Source organism: Ochotona princeps, chromosome 11, assembly GCF_030435755.1.
Source record: "Ochotona princeps isolate mOchPri1 chromosome 11, mOchPri1.hap1, whole genome shotgun sequence".
Taxonomy (NCBI): domain Eukaryota; kingdom Metazoa; phylum Chordata; class Mammalia; order Lagomorpha; family Ochotonidae; genus Ochotona; species Ochotona princeps.
In genome coordinates, this window is record NC_080842.1 from 57,654,868 (window position 1) to 57,680,797 (window position 25,930).

Consider the following 25,930-nt stretch of genomic DNA (forward strand, 5'->3'; position numbering starts at 1 on the left):
AGAGTTTAATATGTATGGATGGTACTTTGGTCCTGTCATTTTAGGAATGGGTTGTTCATTGGTTTAGTCTTCTGTTGTCATTTCGCTGGGATGTTCTTCCCATTTGCCTTTGGTTTTGGTAGGTGCTATTCCTCTTCTCTGTGAAGAGAACATCTTGAAGTATCATTTGTAGGGCAGGTTTGAAAGAGGCAAATTCTTTTAACTTTTCTTTACTGTGGAAGAATTTTATTTCATTGTCAAAGACAAAAGAAAGCTTTGCTGGATATGTTATCCTAGGCCGACAATCTTTTTTTTTTTTAGAATCTGGGATATGTCACTCCATTCTCTTCTTGCCTGTAGAGTTTCCTGTAGTAGCATGTTGTTTAACTTCACGGTGTTCCTGATCAGGTATATACCATAAAACACACATACTGCACCAAGGGACGTGTGCAAAAATGTTCACAGAAGCACTATTGACAATAAGCAATCAGTGGAAACAATTGAAGGGACTGTCAGCAACAGTCCAGATGAATGGTACTGCAGTTAGACAAAAGGGTTAGAACACAACAAAGGGAATATATGACTCAAAATTTTACACAACACAAAGGATCTTTAAAACAGCACAAAATAAGACACCAAAAAAAAAGAAACACATAATACATATTTTGTGATGATAAAGCACAAAAATAGGCAAAACCTTTGATTGCGCAGTCATCTCAGTTGTCCTCAGTGGAGATGGATGAGAAAATGCGTAAGTGCGACATGTGGGATGCTGGGATGCTGCTATACTCTGTTTTTGATCTAGCTGGTTATACAAGTGTATTCACTTTGAAAAACGTCTCATTCATACAAATATTCTTTTAAAAGTTATATTAAAATTAGAACAAAACAAAGAAATATGGCATCATGGCAATGGGGTGGTGGGAGGAGTGACTTTAAATCTTTTATCCATTCCACAGAAAATTAGTTGCTTAATGTTATTTCCTCCTCCTACTCACCCCCTGGGGAAGGAGGAGCTATAGATTGCATTTGATAGATACCATAGGAGTCGGTAACTCTTTCCAAAGAATGAAATAATCGTGTGTTACGGGACACAAACTTATACGTGTTTTTTTGTTTGTTTGTTTGTTTTTAAGTAGAGCCTAGGTCTCTGGAAACTTGGCAGTCAACTTTGAACTTAATGCTTACCAAGTCTGGCTCGAATCAGAACTCGAGCAAAGGATGTCCACACTGCAGGTGGTGAATCAACCAACTGCACCACCATGCCAGCCTCTTTGGCTAATATAATTTAACACAGTTTTCTATAAAGCCTGTTCTGTGACTCTCAATTGTATCCAGCCAAAGACAAAATCATACTGTAAATCCTGGATATTAGTGCCCTGTCTGTTGTGTAGTGTGCAAAGATTTTCTCCCATTCTGTTGGTTGCTTCTTTTTCACTTTGTTGATCATTTCCTTTGCTGTACAGAAGCTTCTTAGTTTGATGTAGTTGCATTTGTTTATCTTGGCTTTGACTGCCTGTGCTTTTGGAGTCTTTTCCAGAAAATTTTTTCCCATTCTTTAGAGACTGCTTCCTATATTTTCCTCTAATAATTTGGTGGTTTCTGGATACAGATTTAGGGTCTTGATCCATTTAGAGCTGTTTTTTGTATAACGTGACAGGTGGAGGTCTTGCTTCTTACTTCTGCAGGCTGCTATCCAATTGTCCCAACAGCCTTTGTTAAAGAGACCAGCTGTTTTTCCCTGGATTATTTTCAGTTCTCTTGTCAAATATTAGTTGGCTGTGCGGGATCCCTTCTGGGGTTTCTATTTTGTTCCACTGATTTTCTCTGTTTCTCTACCAATGCCATATTGTTTGATTACTATGACCCTGTAGCATTTCTTAAGGTCTGGAATTGTGATCTCTCCTGTTTGATTTTTATTCTTCAGGATAGCTTTGGCTTCATGGTCTCATGTGTATCCAAATGAATTGTTGTATCATCTTTTCCACTTCTGAGAAGAATGATGTTGGGATTTTTATTGGGATTATGTTAAATCTATTACTTTTGCTTAATGTGGGGGTTTTGATGATGTTGATCCTGTTGATCCAGGAACATGGCCAATTTCTCTATCTTCTAATGTCTTCTTCCATTTCTTTTCTTTAATGTTTTGTAATTTTTATCAGAAGTCTTCCATGTCTTTGTTTAGGTTTACTCCAAGGCATTTATGGTTCTTCTCTGCCATTTTAAAGGGGTCTGTACTTATAAGTTCTTTCTCAGTCATGGAGTTATTTGTGTATACTAGGGCCAATGATTTATGCTCATTGATTTTGTTACCCTACTACCATGCGAAAGTCTCTTAAAGATTACCTCAAAAAGGCAAAATATACGGGGTTGTCTTAGAATTTCTATTCCTTTTCTTATATATGTGTACATCATAGTTATAAACACAAAAACTGTACAAGATCTCATATATCATAAGATAATCTGTTTCTTATCATTACTTATATGCTAAACAGGAAAAATACTAACCAGGAGGCACTTGTGTGGAATCATCTATACCAAGTTGTCCTGTATTTAAGCCAAGTTCCACAAAGCATTCTTTCTGAAAAACAACATATACAGCATTTATTAATGTTTCAGACTTTGCTACACATTAGTCAAAAGTCATCTTCATCTACATATCTGCTTTTAAAAAATCAAAATTTAGAAATGAATGTTACTCTTACAAAATATGAGTGCTATCCATATTTTTTTTTCAGTTTTCCTGAAACAATAGATTTTCTTTTTAGGCAGTACATTAATCAATAAAGAATAACTTTCCCAAAAAGCAGAAACATTCAAACTTCTTCTGAAGCATGGACACGCGCACACACACACACACACACACACACACAGTGTATGTACTTACCATAATTTTTAACTTCCAATAATCATTGTCTAAAGTTAGCAAAATAATTACACATCTGTGCTTTCTAAGGTACTGTATTTGTCTCAGTGCTTAATCAATTGAACACATACTCCCCCAAAATTCATCTTTATGTAAAATTGGACTATTAAGCTCTCAGTTAAAACCAGGGTAACTAGATTCATCTTTCCCTACTTCCTCTACTTAACTAGCAATGTCTAAAGAAAGTAATGTTTGGTATTTTAAAAAACATCATACACACTGCCTAAGTAATTAAATATTTCTATTAATATATGACTTGTGGTTCTGCTACTATTCTAATTGCTAAAACCATACTTCCCTCTCCATTTAAAAATATGGAATTAGTTTTAATCCTTCCTAATTATCTTATTATTTAGGTCTGATTTCTTAATATCCCTCACAAAACAGTTACTCAGACTAACACACAGAGACATACATTTCATTTTGTATTGATTTTTAAATAGCCACCTTTATATTTCAATTCTTGAGTAAACTTGATTTAATCTACAACTTGAAAAAAGTACAACAGCTTATGTAGCCATGATTTAATGACCGAGTTAAAAATTTAGTATTGCTCCTCTGTTTTCAATCACTGTTTTCCATGCATTTTAACACACTTTTACTTCTGTGAAGTCACTGGTTTGTTTATTTGTATTTCATTTTCAAAATAAACTTCCTCTTTATACTGCAGAACTTGGGCTCAACAAACATTCCAATACTAGGCTTTGTATTCAAAATATTTCTTCCTCAACGTGAGCATATGTGGGTCCAAATCTCTATCTTCAAAATTGGTGCTCAGGTTACACATCTTCTCACAAGCTTTCCTTCATATTCCAAATTGAGGCAAGCAACTCTTTATGCACATACACAAGTATTAACCCTTGCTAACTTCTATCCAAGCACCTAAGCACATCACAGTGAAACATTTTACTGTTAATCTTCCTCCTAATCTGCACTGGCGAGACAAAGGCTGTGTCACGCATATTTGCACCCCCTAACCTGATAGAAGGATTCAGTATTTTTGTAAACTACACAACTGAATTAGCAAACAGGAATTAGTTACAATTTCACTTTAGAGTTTAACAAATTTCAGTTTTAAGGATTTTCCATCTGATATGGATGAATCTTCATAACACTGTGATTAGGTTTAAGTGTTATTCTATTATAGCGTCATAGGGTTAACCAAGCCCTTAACAAGTTTAATGCTTAAAACAGATTAGGATCACAGATAAACCATACAAGTCAGAATCATATCACTATGTCACATGAACAGAGGGATGGTAGTGACAACTATCTCTAATCACTGCAGAAGAGAAAGATTAACAGTCTGCTAGGGCATAAAGTTATAATTTCTTTAAAATTAATAATGGGTTTTTGGTTCTTCCGTAGCTAAGAATGCATTTCCATCAGCTTAAGGTCCCTACAGACAACAGAAGACATACTGATCCCACTCCCACACACAGTAAATCTTAAATTATCTTTTCCTGCTTCTTTACCTAGTAAACAGAAGACCTAACTCAAGCAGAAGTACCTTTGTGGGAAGAAGACTTCCCACCATTTCCAGAAAGAAAATCTATAATGTCCCCTTCTGTACAGCCACAGCACTTTCTCTATAAAGTCTAAACTTCTACCATCAAGACTTGTAATATTTAAAAATAACTCTTTAAAAACTAATTTAAGTTACAGTAGTAATGGTTACTGGATATAGCCTACCTTTCCAAGTACCATTTATCATATGTAGTATATAAGTTCCCTAGGGCTGCCATAAATGAATATCATAAGCAGGCTTTAACAACAGAAATTTATTGTCATATCACTGGAAGCTAAAAATCCAAAAACAAGTGTTAGCAGGGTCTGCTTTCCTTGGAGGGTCTGAGGCAGCTCCCTGTTTCAGCCTGTGGCGTCAGTGACACTCTTCATCGTTCCTTCGTTCACAGATGTGGCACTTCAGTACCTGCCTCTGTTGTCATCTGACATTATTCCTGTGTGCATTTCTCCTTCTCCTCCTATGAAGGTTACCACTCATATGAAATTTAGGATTCTCCCTTTTCCAATAAGACCTCATCTTAGTTACAACTGCAAAGATCCAATTTCCAAATAGGGTCACTTTCACACGTACTTACAGGACTTCAATCTAACTCTAGAGAGACACAATTCAACCCACATCATGTGTCTTACTTGATCTGCATCCCTGTCTTACAGGTGAGGAAACAAAGTCTCAAAGACAAATTACTTGTTCAAGGTCACTCAGCCAGTATAAGGCAGAGCCAGAATTTCAACCCAGGTTCATCCACTTCAGAGTGTCATCTCCTAATAACTGCATGATACTGCTTCTATATGTAACAAATAGTTTAAGAAGTCAAGTAAGCTAAAAGTTAAATGACTTTGATAATGACAGTAAAATAGCAGTTGTGTATTCCTCCCTAACACATACACATATACACACAAGCATGATTGGCTCAATACCAAGGACAATCACTTTAAGCTTTTTGCTTCTGATTTTCAACATTTTTATTTCCAACTGACAAGTGTATGTTGGTATTGCTAATGTATTAGTTAATGGCATTATCCATTGATTTTTTTATGTCAGTTGAAGATTTTGGTTCCTGTATGTTCTCAATCTTTACCTCCATCATCCACACATTATTATATATAATTACATACAACATCTTGATTAAAGCCAAATTAAACTACACATCATTATGACTTGATAAGTATTATTAACTAAGTCATGTTATATTTATAAATATGCTTCATTTACTTTTTCTAAAAATAAAAAGATTTATTTATTCGTTTGAAAGACAGAATTAGGGAGACAGAGAGACAGAGATCTTCCATCCACTGGTTCACCCTCTAAATGACCGTAATAGCTAAAGCTAGGCTGGTTGGAAGCCAGGAGAAAGGAATTTCTTCTGGCTCTTCCATGACTTGGGACACAATTTGGTGCTCTCCCAGGTGCAATAGCAGGGAGCTCCCTGCACAGCTGTGCAGGAAGTGGAGCAGCTGGAACTCCAACTGGTGCCCATATGTGTCTCTGGACAACAGTGCTGGTCTCAGCATACTGTATTTCTTACATGTCATATGTATTAATGTATTTCTTACATGTCATAGTCAAACCATGTTTTCACTTATGCAAATTTTCCTAATGATTTCCATCTATTTTTTTACCAACTCTGAAGACTGTTTTCAATTAATTTTTCATGCAGTCACACCTGTGAGAGTATCTATCTTTTTGATGTTTTTCTTACAAGCATCCCTTCTTTCTATAGGATACAACTTCCTGGATTGATTTTCTAATTAAAAAAAAAATCTCTCCTTCCCTATTTTTCTTTTCTTTGGCTTTTTGCTTTATCTCCTAATAAAGATTTTCTCAGCTATGGATTCAACTCTTACAATGATTTTTTAATACCAAAATATTTGGATTTGGAGCTACAGAATGACCAACTGATGACTGTAGTACCTCTCATTCCAATTCCTGTCTTCCAGTTGCGTTTAGGTTTGACCCTAACTTGTGGTTAAGTCACTTATCAACCTCTGTATGAATCCACGAAACCTCAAGAGTTATAACTTGCTAACTACTTTCAACAAATATGGCATTTGCATTTTTGTGCTCCTTCTTGTTTTGGGATGATTAACAGAGGGTTTGATAATATCCTAACTCGACCATAAGGAAATCTCCACATTTCTCATTTTAAAAGTAAAGTCCCCCACCAAAGTGCTACTGATAGAAAGAGTAGAAAGGCTAATTCATTTTTATCTTCCTTGTCTCTCTCAGTGCCTTAACATGTTTTCAGTTCTAAAGGTTGGCTGAAATAAATAAAATTCACTCTCTTTACTAATAATTTTATTAAACTCACAATTTGTTTCAAGCAGTTTTATAGTCATACATCAGGCATTTGAACTGCAGGAAGTTTTAACAAATCTATGACATTTATTAAAACTAGGAATAAGTAGAGGCTTATTCAATGTAAGCTCATTTTAGTCCCACACTAAGCAACTTGCTTTTTATATATTCATATCTTCAATAAAAAAGAAATATTCTTATTCATTTCTTTAGTGAATAGAATAGGCTGGTGCTTTAGATTCATGCTGTACTAAAACATTTTTCTAATGGTTGTCTTCCAACATATGCTAATCTATTTTTTAATGTTTATACTTACCAATTCAGGGATGTCTTTAACTTTCAGAGGAACTTGGATTAAACCCAAATGAGTCCTGAAACTAAGAGGATCACCATTTTCATAATTTGGGTTGCGAAGGTTAATTAATACCTTTAAAAATAAAGCCAACAAAATTAGTTTCTTTATAGGATGTTTACATGTAACAAATTGGTAGTGACACTCCTGGACTACCACCACAAAATCAAGACTGTTTGAAATTATGCTTGCTCTTTATCCCCTTCCTTCTTCCCCTCTTTCTTTCAGCACCTCTGCTTTTTAAGTAAATAAATATATTTTTTTAAAGATTTATTTATTTTTATTACAAAGTCAGATATACAGAGAGGAGGAGAGACAGAGAGGAAGATCTTCCGTTCGATGATTCACTCCCCAACTAACTGCAACTGGTGCTGTGCTGATCCGAAGCCGGGAACCTGGAACCTCTTCCGGGTCTCCCACGCGGGTTCAGGGTCCCAAAGATTTGGCCCTCCTTGACTGCCTTCCCAGGCCACAGGCAGGGAGCTGGATGGGAAGTGGAGCTGCCGGGATTGGAACCGGCGCCCATATGGGATCCCGGTACGTTCAAGGCAAGGACTTTAGCCGCTAGGCCACGCCGCGGGGCCCAGTAAATAAATATTTTTTAAAAAGTTAGAAAAAAACATTAAAATCGCCACTTACAACATTTTCCCAGGAGGGTTGACAGAAAAAAATCTTTAATTATAGTATTTGTCAGGGAAATTTTCAGAATCAACTCTAAAGTTTTTAAGAACAACAATTTTAAAACCATAAAATTCAAATGGGCATATGTCACAATAGTTCATAAGCCACTGTTTAAGACACCTGCTTCCCATATTGCCTAGGTTTGAGTCTTGGCTCTGTTTGGGATTCCTGTTTCCTGCTAATTCATATTCTAGGAAGTAGGATGAATGATGGGTCAAGTAGCTGGATCCCTGGCACCTTTATGGGAGACCCAGCAGTAAACATAAAATCTCTTCCTTTCTCTGAATCAATCTCTGCCTCTCCCTGCCTTTCAAATAATGTTTGAAATTTAGAATAACTAAAATAAACAAAAGAGAATTTAGCAAATATTTTATTAAGATGTGGGAGTAACACTGCAGTATATAACCTCTAAACTGAATCCACAAGGACAAAAGAAAAACATTTAGGAGAAAATCTAACAAAAAGACCATGTATATAGTTTTCAAATATAAACTAATAAACATTCTTAGATATGCATAAATACATATTTTAACCTAGGAATCTAATTTCTATAAGTATGAATACAGAATATGACTGAGGAAATAATTAAATCTTTGCAACGTTTTACACTGGTCAAACTGGTATCAGACAACAGGCTCAAAAAAGAGATAAAAATAACGTGAAACATTCATAAATATTTATTGAACAATTATGTACTAAGCACTGCTCTATCTGCTGGTGACAGAGCAGTTAGGGACATGATTAACTTACAAGTGGTTGTTATTTCTTCTCCGAATACCTAGAAGCCTGGTAGTGATCCTTGCCCACAATAGAAGAAATGTACTAACTAGTCATTTATAATTCAACTCAATGTTCAAAACTTCCACGAAGGTATTTCTTTTGTTAACACTGTTCACTGAAAATGTTTGCCGCTACAAGGTGGAAGAATCCACCATGGGGGAAGGGTTTGGGGTGGGTTGGGGGGAATCCCAGTGCCTATAAAACTGTGTCACATAATGCAATGTAATTAATAAAAAATTGATACTTTGCTAAATATAACTGAATAGTAAACGCTCCAAAAAAATGTTTGCAGCTAATTAAACCAGTCAGCACAGGAAAGACTCCTCTTCAAAACTTGGGCCTTATCTCCTTAGACAAAGCAATCTCACACAGCCCTGGCTGGTTCATAACCCAAGAAGGACGGACAACCTGTGCAGCTGAGAATGAACCGTCAGAGCTCCGGGGGAAGTGGCTCTATGCACTTGCTCCTGCTGAAAGAAAGCCTTGCGTGGGTGTACCCTGTGACACCTTGTGGGTATTGTCAATCATCTGTCCCTGTGTAATTCCTGCAGCAGCAAAGAAGACAGAGGGAAAAGTTCTGGCCCCTAGGGAAGCTTTCTGGGATCAGAGGAAGGCAGGCAAAAACAGAGCTGGAAAGAAGCACAAGGCACTCCCAGCAGGGCAGTCGGGGAAGACCTGGCTGAGAAGACAACAGTTAGGCAGAGCCCTGCGGAGTCAGGGAGTGTGCAGGAGGCAACTGGAGCAAAGATTCTGTCAGCAAAGGATCTCCGATGGCAGGAAGCAGGAGAACACTAAGAGGTTCAAATGTCAAGAGTAAATAAATCAGCGGGAAAAGTTGTAGGAGATGAACTCAGAGAAGGAATGAGGTATCTGATTAAACGGTTGTTTAGGGTCACTGTCGTGACTTGGTTTTTGTTTTTTGAAATTTTTATTCATTTAAATTTAAATTATACACATTTGTGAGTTACAGGGTGATATTCAATATATGCATACAATGTTTAATGATCAAATCAGGTAGTTAATATTTTTTATCCCCTTAAGTATTTTTTAAAATGTTTCACTAACGTGCAATAATTGCAAATATTTATAGGATTCAGTGAGACATTTCAATATATTTATGTAATCCATACTGATCAGATTAAGGTCATTAATGTTTCTATCTCCTTATCATTACCATTACCATTATTTGGAGAGAAACTTCAAGGTCCTCTACTGTAGTTATTCATAAAACATAATCTATCATGAATTATGGTCTCCTCACTGTAGAATACCAGAACTTTACTCCTACCATTAATTGTCTTTGGGTACCCATTACTCAACTTCCCATCTTCCCCTTGTCTGCTGACCCTTCCCAGCGTCTACTAACCACTATTTTACATTCAAGTTTTAAAGCTTCCACATGAGAGAGAATATGAAGTATTTGTCTGTGTCTAACTTGCGTAGCATGATCTTGGCTTTTAATAAGCCACTAGGTACAAGAAGAATGGCTTCTTTTGAATTGTGCTTCAATGCCTCACCCAGGAAGCTGTGATAATGGACAGAGGTTAGGCAGGAAAGAGCAGAAGGAGAAAGATCAATTAGGAATTACTACATGGTCCAAACAAGAGAGGATGGTCACCTAGAGAAGCAGTGGTTGGATTCTAGGCACACTTTGGAAGGTAATTCAAAATTATCTTCCTGAGCAAGAAGGGAGTCAATGCTAGGTGAACTGAAATCATTGCTGAGTTCCAACTGCCTCCTGAAGAGTTCCACGTGAATGTCTGAAATGCCTCTCAGACGTCACTGAGCTCACCATCTTCATGCATGGATATGTTCTTCCTACTGTGGCTTCTATCTCAAAGGCTAATCATCTTTGCCCAACTAGCAGATGCAGGCACTTGAAGGCCACCCTTATCATTTCTTTTTCTGGTAGTCCCCATATCAAAACAGTTTCTAAGTCCTCTATAATATCGCCTTCAAATCTGTCAAGCTCTTTCCATTTCCAAAGCTGTTTGCTTGGTTCAGATCATCATGATGTCTAGTAACAACTACTAGAACAGGGGGAAAAATAGAAATGGAAGAGACTTACTGAACTCCTATAAACACCAGGGAGTAGGTTACTTATTTATGTTTAGTGTTTTTAAAAATAAAATTTCATAATTTTATTTCTCTGTCTCTAGTTTTTCTATACCCCAATGTATTTTCAAGAGAAACTTCTAGATCTTATCAATACACTGCTTTGATCACACTGTGTTTTTTTTTAAAGATAAATTTATTGATTTATGTAGAAAGCCAGAGGTCTAGAGAAGAAGACAGAAAGGAAAGAGAAAATCCTCATGCTACTAGTTCCCTCCCCAGGTGGCCACAATAGCCAGGGATGGGTCAAGTAAAATCTGGAGTCTAGAAATTGAACTGAGTGTCCCACACGAGTGGCAGGGGCCCAAGCATTTGTGCCATCTTCTATTACTTTTCCCAAGCCATTAGCAGGGTGCTGGATGGGAAGCGGAACAGTTGGTATATGAACTGGTGCCCATATGGGATGCTGGCTTTACCTGCTATGCCACAACACCAGCCCCCATTGCTTCGGGGTTCTGTCTGTGATGATCCTTTTGCACAAGACAGTCTTACCTCACCATTTCCCTCTAATTATTCCCTCAATAACATGTGTGTGTGTGCGTGTGTGTGTGTACAGGAACCTACCTCAAGGAAATCCTTAGGTGCATAAACAGGTCTGAAAAGGCTCAAATCTAGAATAAGACAGATTCAAACAAAATTTCAGTTATATAGAGGTTTTATTAATGCTACATGTTAATGATTCTTTCATATGTCACTATACAGATATTCAGACATTTGCTGGGTATTGGTTATTTGATATATATTCTGCTAAATTCTGGGAACATCAGTGTCAGCCTAGATGATGTATTCCAGAAGAAATTAAGTCTCTTACTCATAAATGACAACTAGTTATTTACCATTGAATTTGCTAACGAATGTAAATGTGACGGAAAGCTTTTACCTGAGAATTCTCACAGTACTCAGAACACAGAGAACAGATTCTCAGTAGATTCATCTAGTTGCACTAAATTGTGCTCTCACTTAAACTCTAGTAGCACATCACTTCTTCGACCATGGCACTTAGTTTTTTTGTGTGGTCACCTCCTCTTATTTTTTTAAGCAGTAGGAAAGGAGAAGAGGAGTCATGTACCAGTCCTTCTACACATAAATCAGCACCTATTTATCACAGTAAATGAAATATAGCTACTGCTAATTATATATTTATAAAACCAACTTGATTTTAAATATTAAAATACACCAAAATAAATTATTTAAGGTCACAAAACTTGTTTTTTCCGCATTTGCCCTATTTTAACATCTTAAAGTAACTGAGTATGTAAAACAGTTAAGAGTCTCAGAAACCTACTGAATAAATTTGATTTGTTTTTATAAGAATGTTTTAAGATGCTCTTTAAAATGGATACATGATTTAAATATTCTCAAAATACTGGAAAACACAGATAAAAGTTAGGAATTCTTACTGAAAGAACTTTAAGAAAACAAAACTGAGTTTAGGCAATTAGTAGGGAAAGCTGCTATTCTTCCAAAAGAAGTGCTAATCATATTTGTTTGGATCCGTAGCTAAGACAGCAATTCTTTTTCCCAATACTACATTTTGAAAGCAGATTCTTCATATACCTGGTTCATCGGTTCCCATTTCATTCCACTTATTGAGAAGCTCTTTCTGTTCTGCAACGGGCCTCTGGAAAAGGTAATTTTAAAACTGCTTTCACTTTTTCAAGCTAAGCAATGCAGCTGAAACCCAAAATCAATAGCTTATTTAAAAGTTTAAGCAAATTACCCTAACATAAGAAAAATAATTTCGCAAAACCCAGAGAACTTTTGGGGGAAGAGTTACACTTAAATTATTAGTTAACTGTTATATCTAGTCTCAAAAGCTCCATTTAGAGTAGGGCACTACCGAATTCAAGAAGGTAATTGATCTGTGCTGGTCAGTAAATTCCAAAGAAATACTACTCCTCAGCCACACACTACATGTGTTACTGCATCCAGCAGTCCCGAAGGACTGACCATGAGAGTGACTGAGAGTCAGTTCCACCATCTTCCTACGTGAATGGCAGCACACTGCACAACACTGCCACGCTTTGCTTACACCAGTCCTCTGGGGAACTCAGTGACTTGTCCTTGGAATGCTACTTAACTTATATCCACTATGTCATGTCTACAGTGGAATAAACAACAAGGAGGAAAGATGAAATGAAAGGAAACCTATTTCCTACTTGTGAGCAGTTATAAACAATACAGAACATACAGTGTTACTCTCCTTTTCCAACTTCCCTCCTCAAATTCCAGACCAACAGATAATTTATGGAATAATGGGTCTAAACACAATTACAGTTTTACAGAGAAATGACAAACCATTCAAACCATTCTTTCTGTTGCCTTTAACACTAAGAAATGGCACCATATTGTCTTTTACAGGATCACAGTATTCCTGAATTTCATATTTCTTATGACTCACAAGTTGAATTAGCCAATAAAGAAAGGCAAGTAAAACCTTAAGAGTATGAATACTTGCTATGGCCAAATAACTAAGTAAACTGTACCATGTATTGTATATTTTTATATATTCTCAGAGGTATGGTCATCACAATAATTAACAGCATATACAGTAAAGAATATGTCCCCAAATACACCTTTTACAGATTTTGTTCTTAAAGCCAGTAAGCTAGTAAAAAACCAAAATCATCAATGAACCTACCTATTATAGAACTGCATCATCCTTTCTAGTTCTTGATTGTCAATAAAATATAGGAAAATATTCAAATTACCTTTCGTGCCAATGGAATACTCAGTTCAGTACACATGCTATTTAAACTCTTCAGAATTCTTTTTTCCCAACTTCCCTGAAACGCAAATAAAAATCTATTACTGTTTCTACTTATTAATGCTGAAAGTAATAAAAAAAAAGTTACATGTGATGAGACATGGCAGTGACTGGCTATCCTGACTCATCAGTTCACTCCAGAGAGAGATACTGCCTCATGTGTGCCAGAGACTGCCCTTGGTGCTGGAGTAACTCAATGCCTTAGTCCTCACAGAACACAGCTTCTCGTTGAGGACGGGAAGAAGGGTCCAAAACAAAACAAAACAAAACAAAACAAAACAAAACAAAACAACCCAAGTCATTTGGTGGAAGCATTTTGCATTTCTAGGTACAATGGGTACATACTACTATTATAATTATTCCAAACATGACACTCTACTGCTAACACTTCAGGAAGCATATTGTTACAATAAGGGTTTTCCTCACATGTTCCACAACATCATATCACCTAAGAAAATGAATGACACTTCATATCATTGAATATTTAGCTCAAATTCAAAGTTTTCCAATATTCCCAAAATGAAGTTTCCTAGTTAGTTTTAGAAACACAGGATCCACAAAAAGGAAAAGGAATATCATTATGGTCTTAGAATTTTATATAAATCATATTGAGTCTGTTAAAAATGAATTAAAATTCAAATAAAAAAATCAGGATTGGGCCCAGTGCAGTAAGTAGCCTTGTGGGTGAAATCCTTACCTTGCATGTACCAGAATCCCACATGGGCACCAGTTGGTATCCCAGCTGCTCCACTTCCCTTCCAGCTCTCTGATTGTGTGGCCTGGGAAAGCAGTGAAGCACAGTCCAAAGCCTGGGGACCCTGCATCCATGTGGGAGACCCAGAAAAAGCTCACGGCTCCTGGCTTTGAATCGGCTCAGCTCCGTCCATTGAGGTCACTTGGAGAGTGACCAGCAGACAGAAAATCTTTCTCTAGGTGTCCCCTTTCTTCGTAAAACTACCTTTCCAATAAAAATAAGTAATTCTGAAAAAAGCAGAATTCGTTCAAAATTCAGACAGTATACTTTTTGGTCTAAAATCTTTGTGTCCTCTTAAAGATAGTGACTTTAAAATAATTTATGTTAGTTCTATTTGAAAGGTAGATTTACAGAGAGAAGGAGAGAGAGATATCTTCCATCTGCTGATTCACTCTCCAAATGACCACAATGCCAGAGGCGGGCTAGTCCAAAGCAGGACCCAGGAACTTCTTCTGGGTCTCTCACATGGGTGCGTGAACTCAAGGACGTGGGCCACACCCTCCACTGCTTTCTCCAGCCTTAAGCAAGGAGCTGATTCAGAAATGGGGCAGCGAGGACACAAACTGGAGCCCATAGAGAAAGCAAGCACCTTTCAAGAAAAGCTTAGCCTACTACCCCAGGACCACAACCCAATAATTACTTTTTTATAGAGTCTAAGCCAATTATCCTCAAGCATATGTCACAACTAGATTTGACTTTTGCTGCTGATTTTCAACAGCATTAATCACCTTTTTCTCTTTCACCTCTATGTCTTGCAAGCTGAAGATTCTAAGTAATTTTAATAGAAGACACATTTTATTATATATTCTTTTCAATGCCAGCTAAAATGCCAAAAAAGCTTGCCTTTATTCCAAAATACGCCTACAAGTCACTTCTGGCTCACTGAAACTGAGATAAAATAATACTGAAGTTGAAAAATTCAAACCTAATGAGGAGAAAAGGGGAGAGTCATGTAGCACATTACTAAGGAATGCCACTTACAAACCTAGAAATAGGAAAGTAAAATAACAATAACAATAGCTCCCTTATGTGATTGTCACAACAGATAAGGATGCTAATACATGTCAAGAGCTTCAGACAGTGACATCATCACCATCACTTGCTATTGATATCTTTCTACTTTGGTTATTACTCACAGCTTCTTCTTAAACACTCTTTAAATACATTCCTTTCTTTATGGAAAATGCATCTGCCATGCTCTACTCCCACCCCTCAAAATTCTTAATGAAGTAGCAAATGTTAGAAATGAAACAAAGACAGAATTGGAAGGTACATATCATGGGAAAGTTCTGGAACAATCTACATAGAAGGCAGATAACGAATAAAGATTAACAAACATTAATAGCAGGCATTAGAAAGAATCCACTTAAAAGTTAAATAAAGGATTTCGACTAGACTAACGGGTCACACAGAAACTATGTGTTTCTGCACAGTTAGGAGAAAGAACAATTAGACAGTGGTGGTGGCCTTTAGCTGAGGACTAGCATGACAGATTCTGAAGTGCAAAACAGAATATGATGGAATGGCAGAAGTGAGATCAGAGCTAGACAGCTTTCGATCAAAGGAAAGAGAACGGTCCAAGAGGACAGGACAGACAGGTGAAGAACTGGGTGTCTCCAGGAAAAGGGGTGTGTGTCCGGAAGAAGAGCAGACACTACCCAGGAGCAGGTGCTTGGTAGGACTGTGGCAGAACAATCAGTTAGTTCAACAGATACTGCGAGTGTTCTGCTGGCCAAGCATACGCCCGATGTTGAAAATAAAAAGCATTAGTCGGTGCTCTTACAGAATGAATAATTTAGCACAAATTTGTATTCAAGAGAAGATAGTAAATATTTTAGGATTTGCAGGCCAAAAAAGGTCTCCATTGCGACTTTCTAGCTCTGTCGTCGTAGTGCAGAAGCAGTCATTTAGACAGCATTAAATAAATGAACATGACCTTTCCCAATAAAACATATTTTATTAATTCTTGTAGGTTGAGTACACTCAAGATATTATTCTTATTTTGGTGTTTTAATCAGCTAAAAAATATTTTGGAATGTGTTTTTAATCCTAGTTTTCCATCCTTATGAAAACATGTGACAGGCTCTATCTGGTCCACAAGCAGTCCTTTGCTAATCCATGATCCAGTGGGTAAGCCCCAAAGAGTGGCATATACTTACACATAATAAAACATTCCTCCTTCACATGTATTCTCAACAGCTACCTGGGGACTTTTTTTTTTTTTAAGATTTATTCACTTTATTACAAAGTCAGATATACAGAGAGGAGGAGAGACAGTGGGGAAAATCTTCCGTCCGATGATTCACTCCCCAAGTGAGCCGCAACGGGCCGGTGCACGCTGATCCAAAGCCGGGGACCAGGAACCTCTTCCGGGTCTCCCATGCGGGTGCAGGGTCCCAAAGCTTTGGGCCATCCTCGACTGCTTTCCCAGGCCACAAGCAGGGAGCTGGATGGGAAGTGGAGCTGCTGGGACTAGAACCGGTGCCCATATGGGATCCCGGGGCGTTCAAGGCGAGGACTTAAGCCGCTAGGCCATGCCGCCGGGCCCTACCTGGGGACTTTAAAAGTGGACATACTCTTTATCTCTCCATCTCTTCTTTTCAAAATGATAGTATGTTTTATTGCTTAAATCTAACATGCTAAAACTGATATTTCACTAAACATTTTGTAAAATTTTCAAACTTTATAAAAATATGTATACTCAATCTTGCTAGTTCTGCTTTCTTGTCTTCAAATCCTTACAACAAAAAACAACACAACTCTTCCATCACACATGTATCATTTAGCTGCAGGTTAAGTATCCTTAATCCAGTAGTCTGGAATCCAAAGCATGCTAAGCCTAAAAATATACTGATAAAATGCTCAGGAAATTGAGAATTTTGGAGCATTCTGAATTTGATTTTTTGGATTAGGGGTGTTCAGTTGATAAAGTCTATAAAAATATTCCTAAATCCAGAAATTTCTCAAACCTGAAACATTTCTGACCCTAATCATAATGGAAAGGGATACTCAATTTGTGTTATGTCTTAAAAGTAATTTTATAAATAGCTAAACTTTTAAATACGTAAAAAAAATATCACTTAGAGGTAGAAATACATTAAATGCTACATCAGCTATCTTCATAGCTTTTTTGTTTATATGGTCTCATTCATTATTTAATTTTGAGAGCTTCTGAAAATGTAAAATAACTGTTGAAAAAACAAAACGGATCTAACATCCGGAGCTGTGGAAAATAGTAATTCAAAACACCGAAAGCTTTCAGGTGCAGTAGCCTCATGATGCTCACTCATTGTTGAAGCTAAGTGATGGCTTCATAGGAGAGTCTGTATTGGTACATTCAATGTCTTCATAACAAAGGGGCTTTAGCACTCATTTCTGAGTTCTAAGCTATAGAATGGCTGTTGAGGGAGACTGTGATGCCCATTAAATATCCCACCAGTGTACTGCCCAGCACAGAGGTTAGCTCATAAGTAGTTCTGTGCTTCATTGGGGTGGGGTGTGTTGAGGATTAGAAAAGGCTACACAGAAGCAAAAGACAGTAAAAAGATGGAGGAATGTGATAGAACTTACTGATTTTCCATTTTAACAGCTTTACATCTTTTTTTGTTTGCTTGTTTAAATCATATTATCCTTTTAAAATGATTCTTAGCTGTTGACAGATCATTTTGAAAGCAGGTTTATGTGAGTTCCAAACAGACTAAAATTAATATGTGGCAACATGCTGTGAAAAAAAATACATTTTAAATACAGTATCAATAATACTAACTTGAGAGTGGAAAATTTTAAGGGAAGAAGGTATCAGTTATTTCATTTCTTCAACAACACAGAGAATTGAGGAAAATACTGTTACTTAATACTTTTGCCATATTTATAATCCAGGCCAATTTAATACGTAAATTTTTCCCTTTTACTCAACTTTTTCTGAGATTTCTTTTTTTCCCTAAGATTTCTATAGTAAGTAGGTATGATCCATAGTTAGTGAAAAGAAAAAAGGAAGATTTTTGCAAATGCTATTAATATTGCTATAGTGGGTAACATCACCATAGCAGTTCTTACCCCAATTCTCATATAATGAATAATATGCACTCCATATAACAAGGATATTTTGCTTTGCATTATGTTACTTGGTATGGAAAAAATAAAATTAAAATGAACGATAGCCAACCTGTGCTTTCCTCATGTACACCAAAGGCTCTTTAAGATGCTCAGGAGGGGCCGCAGGATGACTAGGTAAAGGAAACCTAGGATCAAAAAGAGGGGGGTAAATATTAATACTACTCTGGAGACCCATTCTATCAGATTGAAATTATCTACCTCTGTGGTCCCCATTGTAAATGAAATAGCATCTTTTTAGCAGTTCTTTGTGTTTACATATAGTACAAGAGACTAATAAAACATCAATATATCTTCTATGAGTATTAAGATCTGGATTAAAGTTTTAATTACAAGATAAAATTAAACTGCTTGATAACCTGAATCCACAAGTTGAAGTAATTGAAAAAATTACTAATCTCTGTAAAAGATCACGTGAAAAGCATTAGGACAGTTAATTACATTATATAAGTATTATAATGTTAAACAAATTTCAAAGTTAAAGAAATCTACTAACCTACCAATATAGCAACTCATTTCATTTCTCCCAATCTCCTTGTCTACAGGATTATATTTCTTTTATATCATTGAAATTATAAGCACTAATTTTAGTACTGACCATGTTTTAATCTGTATAGCACAAATTCACAAATTTAACAAAATCTTCAAATTTTAACATATTATGAATTCTGTTCTCCAAATAACAGTACACTTTATATTAACACTTATTTTTAAAGAAAATAGATTTTTTTCATCAACAACTATATAGCCATTCTAGGTACTAAGTATATGCTGGCAATTAAGACAATCCTTTCCTGTTTTCATGGAACTAGTGAAAAAGTCAATTTATGAAAACAAGCAAATAAATAGGATAACATCAGGTACTGGTAAATGCCATGGGAAATGTACTTTAATGAAACTGAAGTAGCTTCAAGGGCAGTGATGACCTCCATAGGATCTCATCTGAACTAAGAGCAAGAACAGGCCAACCAGGCAATAATCTAGAACAATAATGCAGAGAAGCACAAAACCCTGAGATAGAAACATTTGGAAAGCTTAAGAATAAGAGGAATTTAGAATAGTTAGGACACAGTAATTGAAGTGTCAAGTGATGTGATGTCACAGAAAAAGCAGGAGAAAAATCTGACTTAGAAATTCTGTTCTACTAAAATATATCTCACATTGAAATTAATCATAAGATTTGTACCTACAACTAAACAACCATGTTTTAATAACCAAAATTCACTGAAGAAATTCCTGGTCCACAGTGAACAGTGGCATACATCTGTCCCAGGGCCTAAGTGTAAAAGGCTCAACTCTTCAGGAAGAAATGCTTTCGGAATGGAAAAAGGGAATGTATCTACTCTACAAGACAGTTTACCAATTAATGTAATCCTGGTAAATTATTTAACCACTAAAATACTTCCCCAGTCACAAATGAAAAGAAACTAACAATCTCTTAATATTTTATGATTTATCTTTATATGCATGGTAATCTAAAAATTATTTACCATACACTGTACAATATGTCCCTTATTTATAATGGAGCATGTGATTTATAACTATTATTCTAAAAATCTTTCTATTTCAATGACAACTATGTCTAAATTTAATAAAGTGAAAATTTAGGGTTAAAACTTGAGAATCTTTACTGACAATCTTGAGAATTTTCTAACAATCAAAGAAATTCATCCAAAAATTATAAATAAGAAGACACAAATCCAAAGTCACTCAAATTAAAACCAAAATCAAGTTAGATACTCATTCAGAAATAACGAGTATCTACTAGATGTTCCAAGATTGAGATACATAGTGAGCAAAACAGGCTAAAATCTTATATCAGTAATACAAAGAGATAAGACTGTCAGGAATAATGCACAGAAACTTACACAGCCCACTTTACTCTTACTTTTTGCCTCCCAAGACATCCTAAATACAGCTTGTATTTTCTACTCACTAACAGTAACCTATTTTAACACACCATTGCCCCTTGCTTGCATTCATCTAGCTGGTTCCTAAGCAGTTTCTTTTGCTTTCAACTATCTTCAATCTTCTTACAATTTTTCTTGGCTACTAGCCAGAAGCAATGACTCCCTTCCTCTCCGGTGATTGTATTTACAGTATTTAACATGCCTGGCTGCTACAGCCTGCATATAATTCTGTCTTTGGACTCATATAGGACTTCAAACCCCAAAGTTCTAAGTTAATGATACTAACTGGGTAAAAACTCAATGTAATTATGGGGTTTAGAAGTGGGTCTTTTAGCAAATGAATAGATGGATTTGGTCATTGGGGTGTGGAAACCATCACTGGTGGCTTCATAACAGACCACACAGACACAGATACACACATTTCCTGGCTTTTGTCATGTGATACTTAGTGCCATCTTGGGATTCTGTCAGCAACAACTCCATCAACAGACACAAACTGATGGGCCTGTCCAATCTTGAGCTCAAACTCTCAAAGCTGAAGAGCCAAACAAACCTTTCCTTAGTTGCCCCAAGTCTCTCATTATAACAACTAATGTCATGAATACAGTGGAAAACAGCAAATAGTCATTACCTGTTAAATAAGCAAAATGTAACTGTGACCATACTATTAGCCTCTTAACATTATAAACGGCACTCAGGTGCTTTACAGGCTTGAGTCTACAAAGCCTTGAATAAGAAGTAAATCTGGCAGTCAAGCCTGATTCTGTCCACTTCACACTCTGCCTTCATGCAAACCAGTGGGAGCTGCAGCCTAGTTGGGGTGACTCCCAATAACCCCCACCAGGCCTGTCCCCTACCCTGTGTCCCATGCTTGCCAGTATGCACCGCAGAATCAACCAGTCTGTCTCACATCCCATTTAGCTCTAATACATATCATTGGGCATTGAAGCCTAGTTCAACCTAACCAGCCCTACTATCCAGCCACACATGCTGGTGGGTGCCGTTCTGTCTAGTCACCCCTGCCCCAGTCCTGGTTTTAATGCTCTCACATGAGAATGATAACCCCAGAGGGAGGTACCCACTATTTCTCTACTGGGCCACTCCCACTCCCAGATCAGGTGCTCTCCAGGTGGTTTTGCAGCTTAACTTGACAAGATTAGCCCCCACATTGGTTAGTGAGGAAGACAGGACTGGAAACAGAACTGACCCAGCAATTGCAACCACCAGCATATGCATAAGCCGAATGGGGCAATGAACTGTGCCACCTTGCACTGGCAAGAGCAAACAAGAATCAGGTCTGGGGATAACCCCGGATGAAGTTTCTTTGGAGATCCCTCCAACTGAACTGCTGATGTCAGAACCCCAACCATGAAAAGACTATGTCAGTCAGTGGATTCTGAAGAGATTTTATCATGTATGGAATGGTGAGATTGGCAGCAACTCAGAACTGTTGAACAATCAAAACTGCTTGAGCAGGACCCTCAGAGCATGCCTCACTCACACTGAGGACCTAGAATAGGTGGGAAGCTGGGTGGGATTTCTGCCTTTATCTCTTCCCTTTCCCCACATACAGAAAAAATATTAATGTGGAAACAATGGTCTTACCCACGTTCCTGTAGCCCTTGACCCTTTGTGCCCTAATCAATTATGTAAATATTATGAAAATTAAAATTTTTTTAAAAAAGAAGTAAATCTTTGCCTGTACATCTAGAATAATCTTTGCCATGCTCCTCTCAGAATCTGCCATCCATCCATCCATGGTTTTTGTTTTCCATTGTGCCGCATTCCTTTCTACCTCTAAACCTTGGAGCTTGGTGTTGCTCTCTGCTCAACATTCTTTTCTTATCTGCTCCTTCCCCAGCGAACTCCAGTTTGGCTTTCTGATCCAGTCTGAACAACGATTGCTTTGATAAGCCACCAGAGCACCCCAAATATTCAAGTGCCTGCCTCATGGGCTCTTTTACTTTGTCATCACAGTACTTATTGCACAGTACTATCATTTCTCCTTTAATGTCTATGTGCACCACTGAGATGTAGAGCCATGAAAGTAAAGCCTAGCTAGTTGATTTGTTAGCATTAGCACCTTGCTCAATGCACAAAGCTGAGCAAATATACAATATTAATGAAAACGAAGAGGACATAGAACTATATGATCAGAAGCTGGAGTTACCCAAGTCAACTCTCAGTGAAAATTATGAATGTTTACAAAGATGCAAACTTATAATCTAATGTAAGTCATCTATGACCTAAATCTGTATCATAAAATAAAAATTAAAAAAGAAAGAAAAAAAGACAAATGTGATATAAATAACAGAGTACAGGGGTTTTATGTTATATTTACTAAACAAATCTCTTTGAATTTATTGAAATGTTAACTAAAACAAATAAAATAAAGTGAGTTGTGTTCAGCTTCACCTGTAGAGTTCAGGTATTCCACATCTCCACCAACCAGAGTGCACGGGGAGATGTGTTTAGCTTCAATCACTTAATATTATCTAATAAATGTTCCTACTGTGTGCTTTCTTTAGTCATTAGACTGCTTCCGATAAAATGCACCAGGATATGCTGAGGCAACTTTCCCCCTTTTACTTTACCTTTGGGTAAACACTTGTTCCCCACTCCCAGTGTAGCCTTTCATGTAACAAGAGCTCCATTTACTTAACATTCTTGGTTTCTCTCCAGGACTTGTCTCATCTTACAAGAGAAAAGGCTTAATGCTTGTCCAGTTTTTAAATTTGGAAAGAATAAACTGTACATGATCACCCGGATTCAATGTTATTGGATCCACACTCACACTGACCCAAGATTAATTCGGAGTTCAATTGAAGGACCCATTCTGCTCTTTAAAAAAAAATAGCAGTTATTTATTTATTTGAACAATAGAGTCAGTGAGAGAGAGAAAGAGAGAATCAGAGAGGAAGAGACCTTTCATTTTTCAAACAGTAGCAACAGCCAGAGTTGGGCTGGGCTGAAGCGGTAAGCTACGAGATCTCACACACAGGCAGTACTTGAGCAATCATACGATGCTCACAGGCACACTAGCTCACAGGCACACTAGCAAGAAGCTGGGTTGAAGGGATGGAAACCAGCACAACACTCCAATAAGGGTGTGGCTGTCTTTAGCTGAAGCTGGATCTACTGAACTACAAAATGTGCCCCTGATCTATGTCCTACTTAATTTTTATTAGTAGTAAAATGTCATTTTGACCTTTAATTTGTTTTATTGCTTTATCTCATTTCTCACTTTGTTGAGCACCTAAGTGAAAAAGAAAAATGGTATTGGTGAACTTCAAAAATCCCCAAAAAAATTACTTTCCCCAAAACTGCATTTAATATTCTAATCTATAGGAAAATGAAAGAGTGCATGCCATCAGATAGTCACAGAGACATATTTTGAAAGGCACTAGATCACAAAAATAGCAATCAGTTTATATGACTTCAGTTTGCGGATCCAACATTGGGAATTACACACAACACACATCACTACTACATAATGTAAATTTAAACGTTATTCTCACAGTTTATTAAACGTTATTCTTTTCCTACAGTGCCTACTATACCAACAGTAAAGTTGCAGTCGACCTCAATTAATAGATAGCACTTATATCTAACTACTTAAGAATTAAAATTAAGTGTCTGTGTGTGGGGGGTAGAGTTAGAATTGAAGAGAATGCTAGAGACATGAAGATAAAAATAAGAAAACACACACACAAGCACACATAGAACTCTATTAGACTAGGAACTTAATAAAGGCAAAATTTGTGTTTGTATCTCTCTAGTACCTAGAAGAGTTCTGGCATAGGTGGGTACTACTTACATACATGATGAGTAACAATACTGCACAAACTACAAAAACTAAACATTTAGTAGGCAAATTCCAACAATAGTTCTATACACTTTAACAGACTTACAATAAATCTACATAAATAAGTATTTTATTAATAAATTATTGGGCCCGGCGGCATGGCCTAGCGGCTGGGGTCCTTGCCTTGAATGCCCCAGGATCCCATATGGGCGCCGGTTCTAATCCCGGCAGCTCCACTTCTCATCCAGCTCCCTGCTTGTGGCCTGGGAAAGCAGTCGAGGATGGCCCAAAGCATTGAGGCACTGCACCTGCATTGGAGACCTGGAAGAGGTTCCTGGTTCCCGGCTTCGGATTGGCGCACACTGGCCCATTGTGGCTCACTTGGGGAGTGAATCATCGGGCGGAAGATCTTCCTCTCTGTCTTTCCTCCTCTCTGTATATCTGACTTTGTAATAAAAATACATCTTTAAAATATATCTATTAAAAATAAATTATTAATAAATGTTTTAATAATAAATCATTTAAAATGTTTGCTAATAATTGGCTTTACTTTGCAAAAAAGGTTTAAAAAGGTCCATTTATAAATATAGAAATAGTTACTTATACAAATATCTTTTTCCCTAATTATATTAGATGACTGAATACTTAATATAAAATTTCTGATAATAAAAATCCAGCTAATTTTAATTCATAGCCAGGGCTATGGTAATTTATAGATTTGTAAGACTATCCTTCTCCTGCAGGAAAGAACATTTCTTGCCTGGCGCTGGCCTCTGCAATGAGCCTCCCCCAGGTCCCTGCCACTCCCCAGCCCATTGTAGCCTCTTGCAGGTTGTAAACATCTTTGTAGAATCTGATGGGAAGGGCAGATGCAAGCTGAATACAGCCAGGCTAGCATCTCTGAGTTGATGGTGTTGCAGAATGCTGGAGAATAAGCCAAGTGGTTGTGGTCATGAACCATGTCTGCTACTTAATGCTATGCACTCTGCCAGTGGGTGGATTGCTTCCTCCCTGACCAACCAGTTGGCTGCCATGAGCCATTAGTAAGAGAAACCAAGTTGCTCCCAATCACTTCCAAGTGGCTTCTTTGGAATGTAGGAACATCACATGCAAGCCTCTTAGACTTTCAGATCCCATACCACATTTACAGAGCAATATTGATCACAATCTTTACAAAGTAAATACAACTAAACAAAACAGTATCTTAAAATATGTGGGAATAACTCACACACTCAGTTCACTATAAACTGCATTCTGAAGTTTCTTCTCCCAACCTATTAAGAAGAAATGATCATTAGGTTTTTTTTAATAAACATACATTAAAATGTATATGACAAACACTTTAGCATCATCTTCCTTGGTGAAAGAAATTTGTCATTTGCCAATTGTGCTGTAAAGTATTATTATAGAACTATTTCCTACCTACTTACTGTATCCCTTGGCTAACCTGAGCAGCAAAGACATTGATGGATACTACTTATAAAGTAAAATTATGGTGCCATTTTCTCAAGTTGGAGGAACATTTCCCTCCTTCACTATTAAGTTGCTCAATGAATGGCAGTCTTTGGGTGTTGCACCATTAATCCTATGAGAAAATGTACCAAGGGAAGGGCAAGAAACAGTCATCTGACAAGGACAGACAAAAGTAATTAGTTACAATGACCAGTGAGAAGAGTATTGGACAACGGAAGCAACTATCATGAGTAACCACCTGGCTGACCAGTCGGCTCAGGTGTTGAGTCACTGATTTTACCTGGCCTACCATTTAATGTATTGGTTCCCATTTGCAGAGGTGGGAATGGGGAACTGTTCCCCTCGCTCTTAAAAAAAAAAAATAGGACTTTCTTTCTGGTTTATTTTTGAAAAAAATAGAAAGGAGGTAGAAAAAAAGAGGAAGAAAAAGAGCTAAAAGAGGAAATCAAAGG

The 25,930-nt window shown here is 37.1% G+C and overlaps 1 protein-coding gene across 1 annotated transcript in view; it reads right to left on the reverse strand.

Annotated features, from left to right (window-relative positions):
- Positions 1-25,930, reverse strand: part of TBC1D19 (TBC1 domain family member 19) — a 97,950-nt gene that overhangs the window by 55,021 nt on the left and 16,999 nt on the right. The window contains exons 3-9 of the mRNA XM_058670242.1: positions 25,234-25,279; positions 18,343-18,418; positions 13,368-13,442; positions 12,214-12,277; positions 11,221-11,267; positions 7,045-7,155; positions 2,488-2,560 (exon numbers count right to left, since the gene is read on the reverse strand). Of these exons, the coding sequence (XP_058526225.1) occupies positions 2,488-2,560; positions 7,045-7,155; positions 11,221-11,267; positions 12,214-12,277; positions 13,368-13,442; positions 18,343-18,418; positions 25,234-25,279 (492 nt within the window). The remainder of the gene's footprint in view (positions 1-2,487; positions 2,561-7,044; positions 7,156-11,220; positions 11,268-12,213; positions 12,278-13,367; positions 13,443-18,342; positions 18,419-25,233; positions 25,280-25,930) is intronic.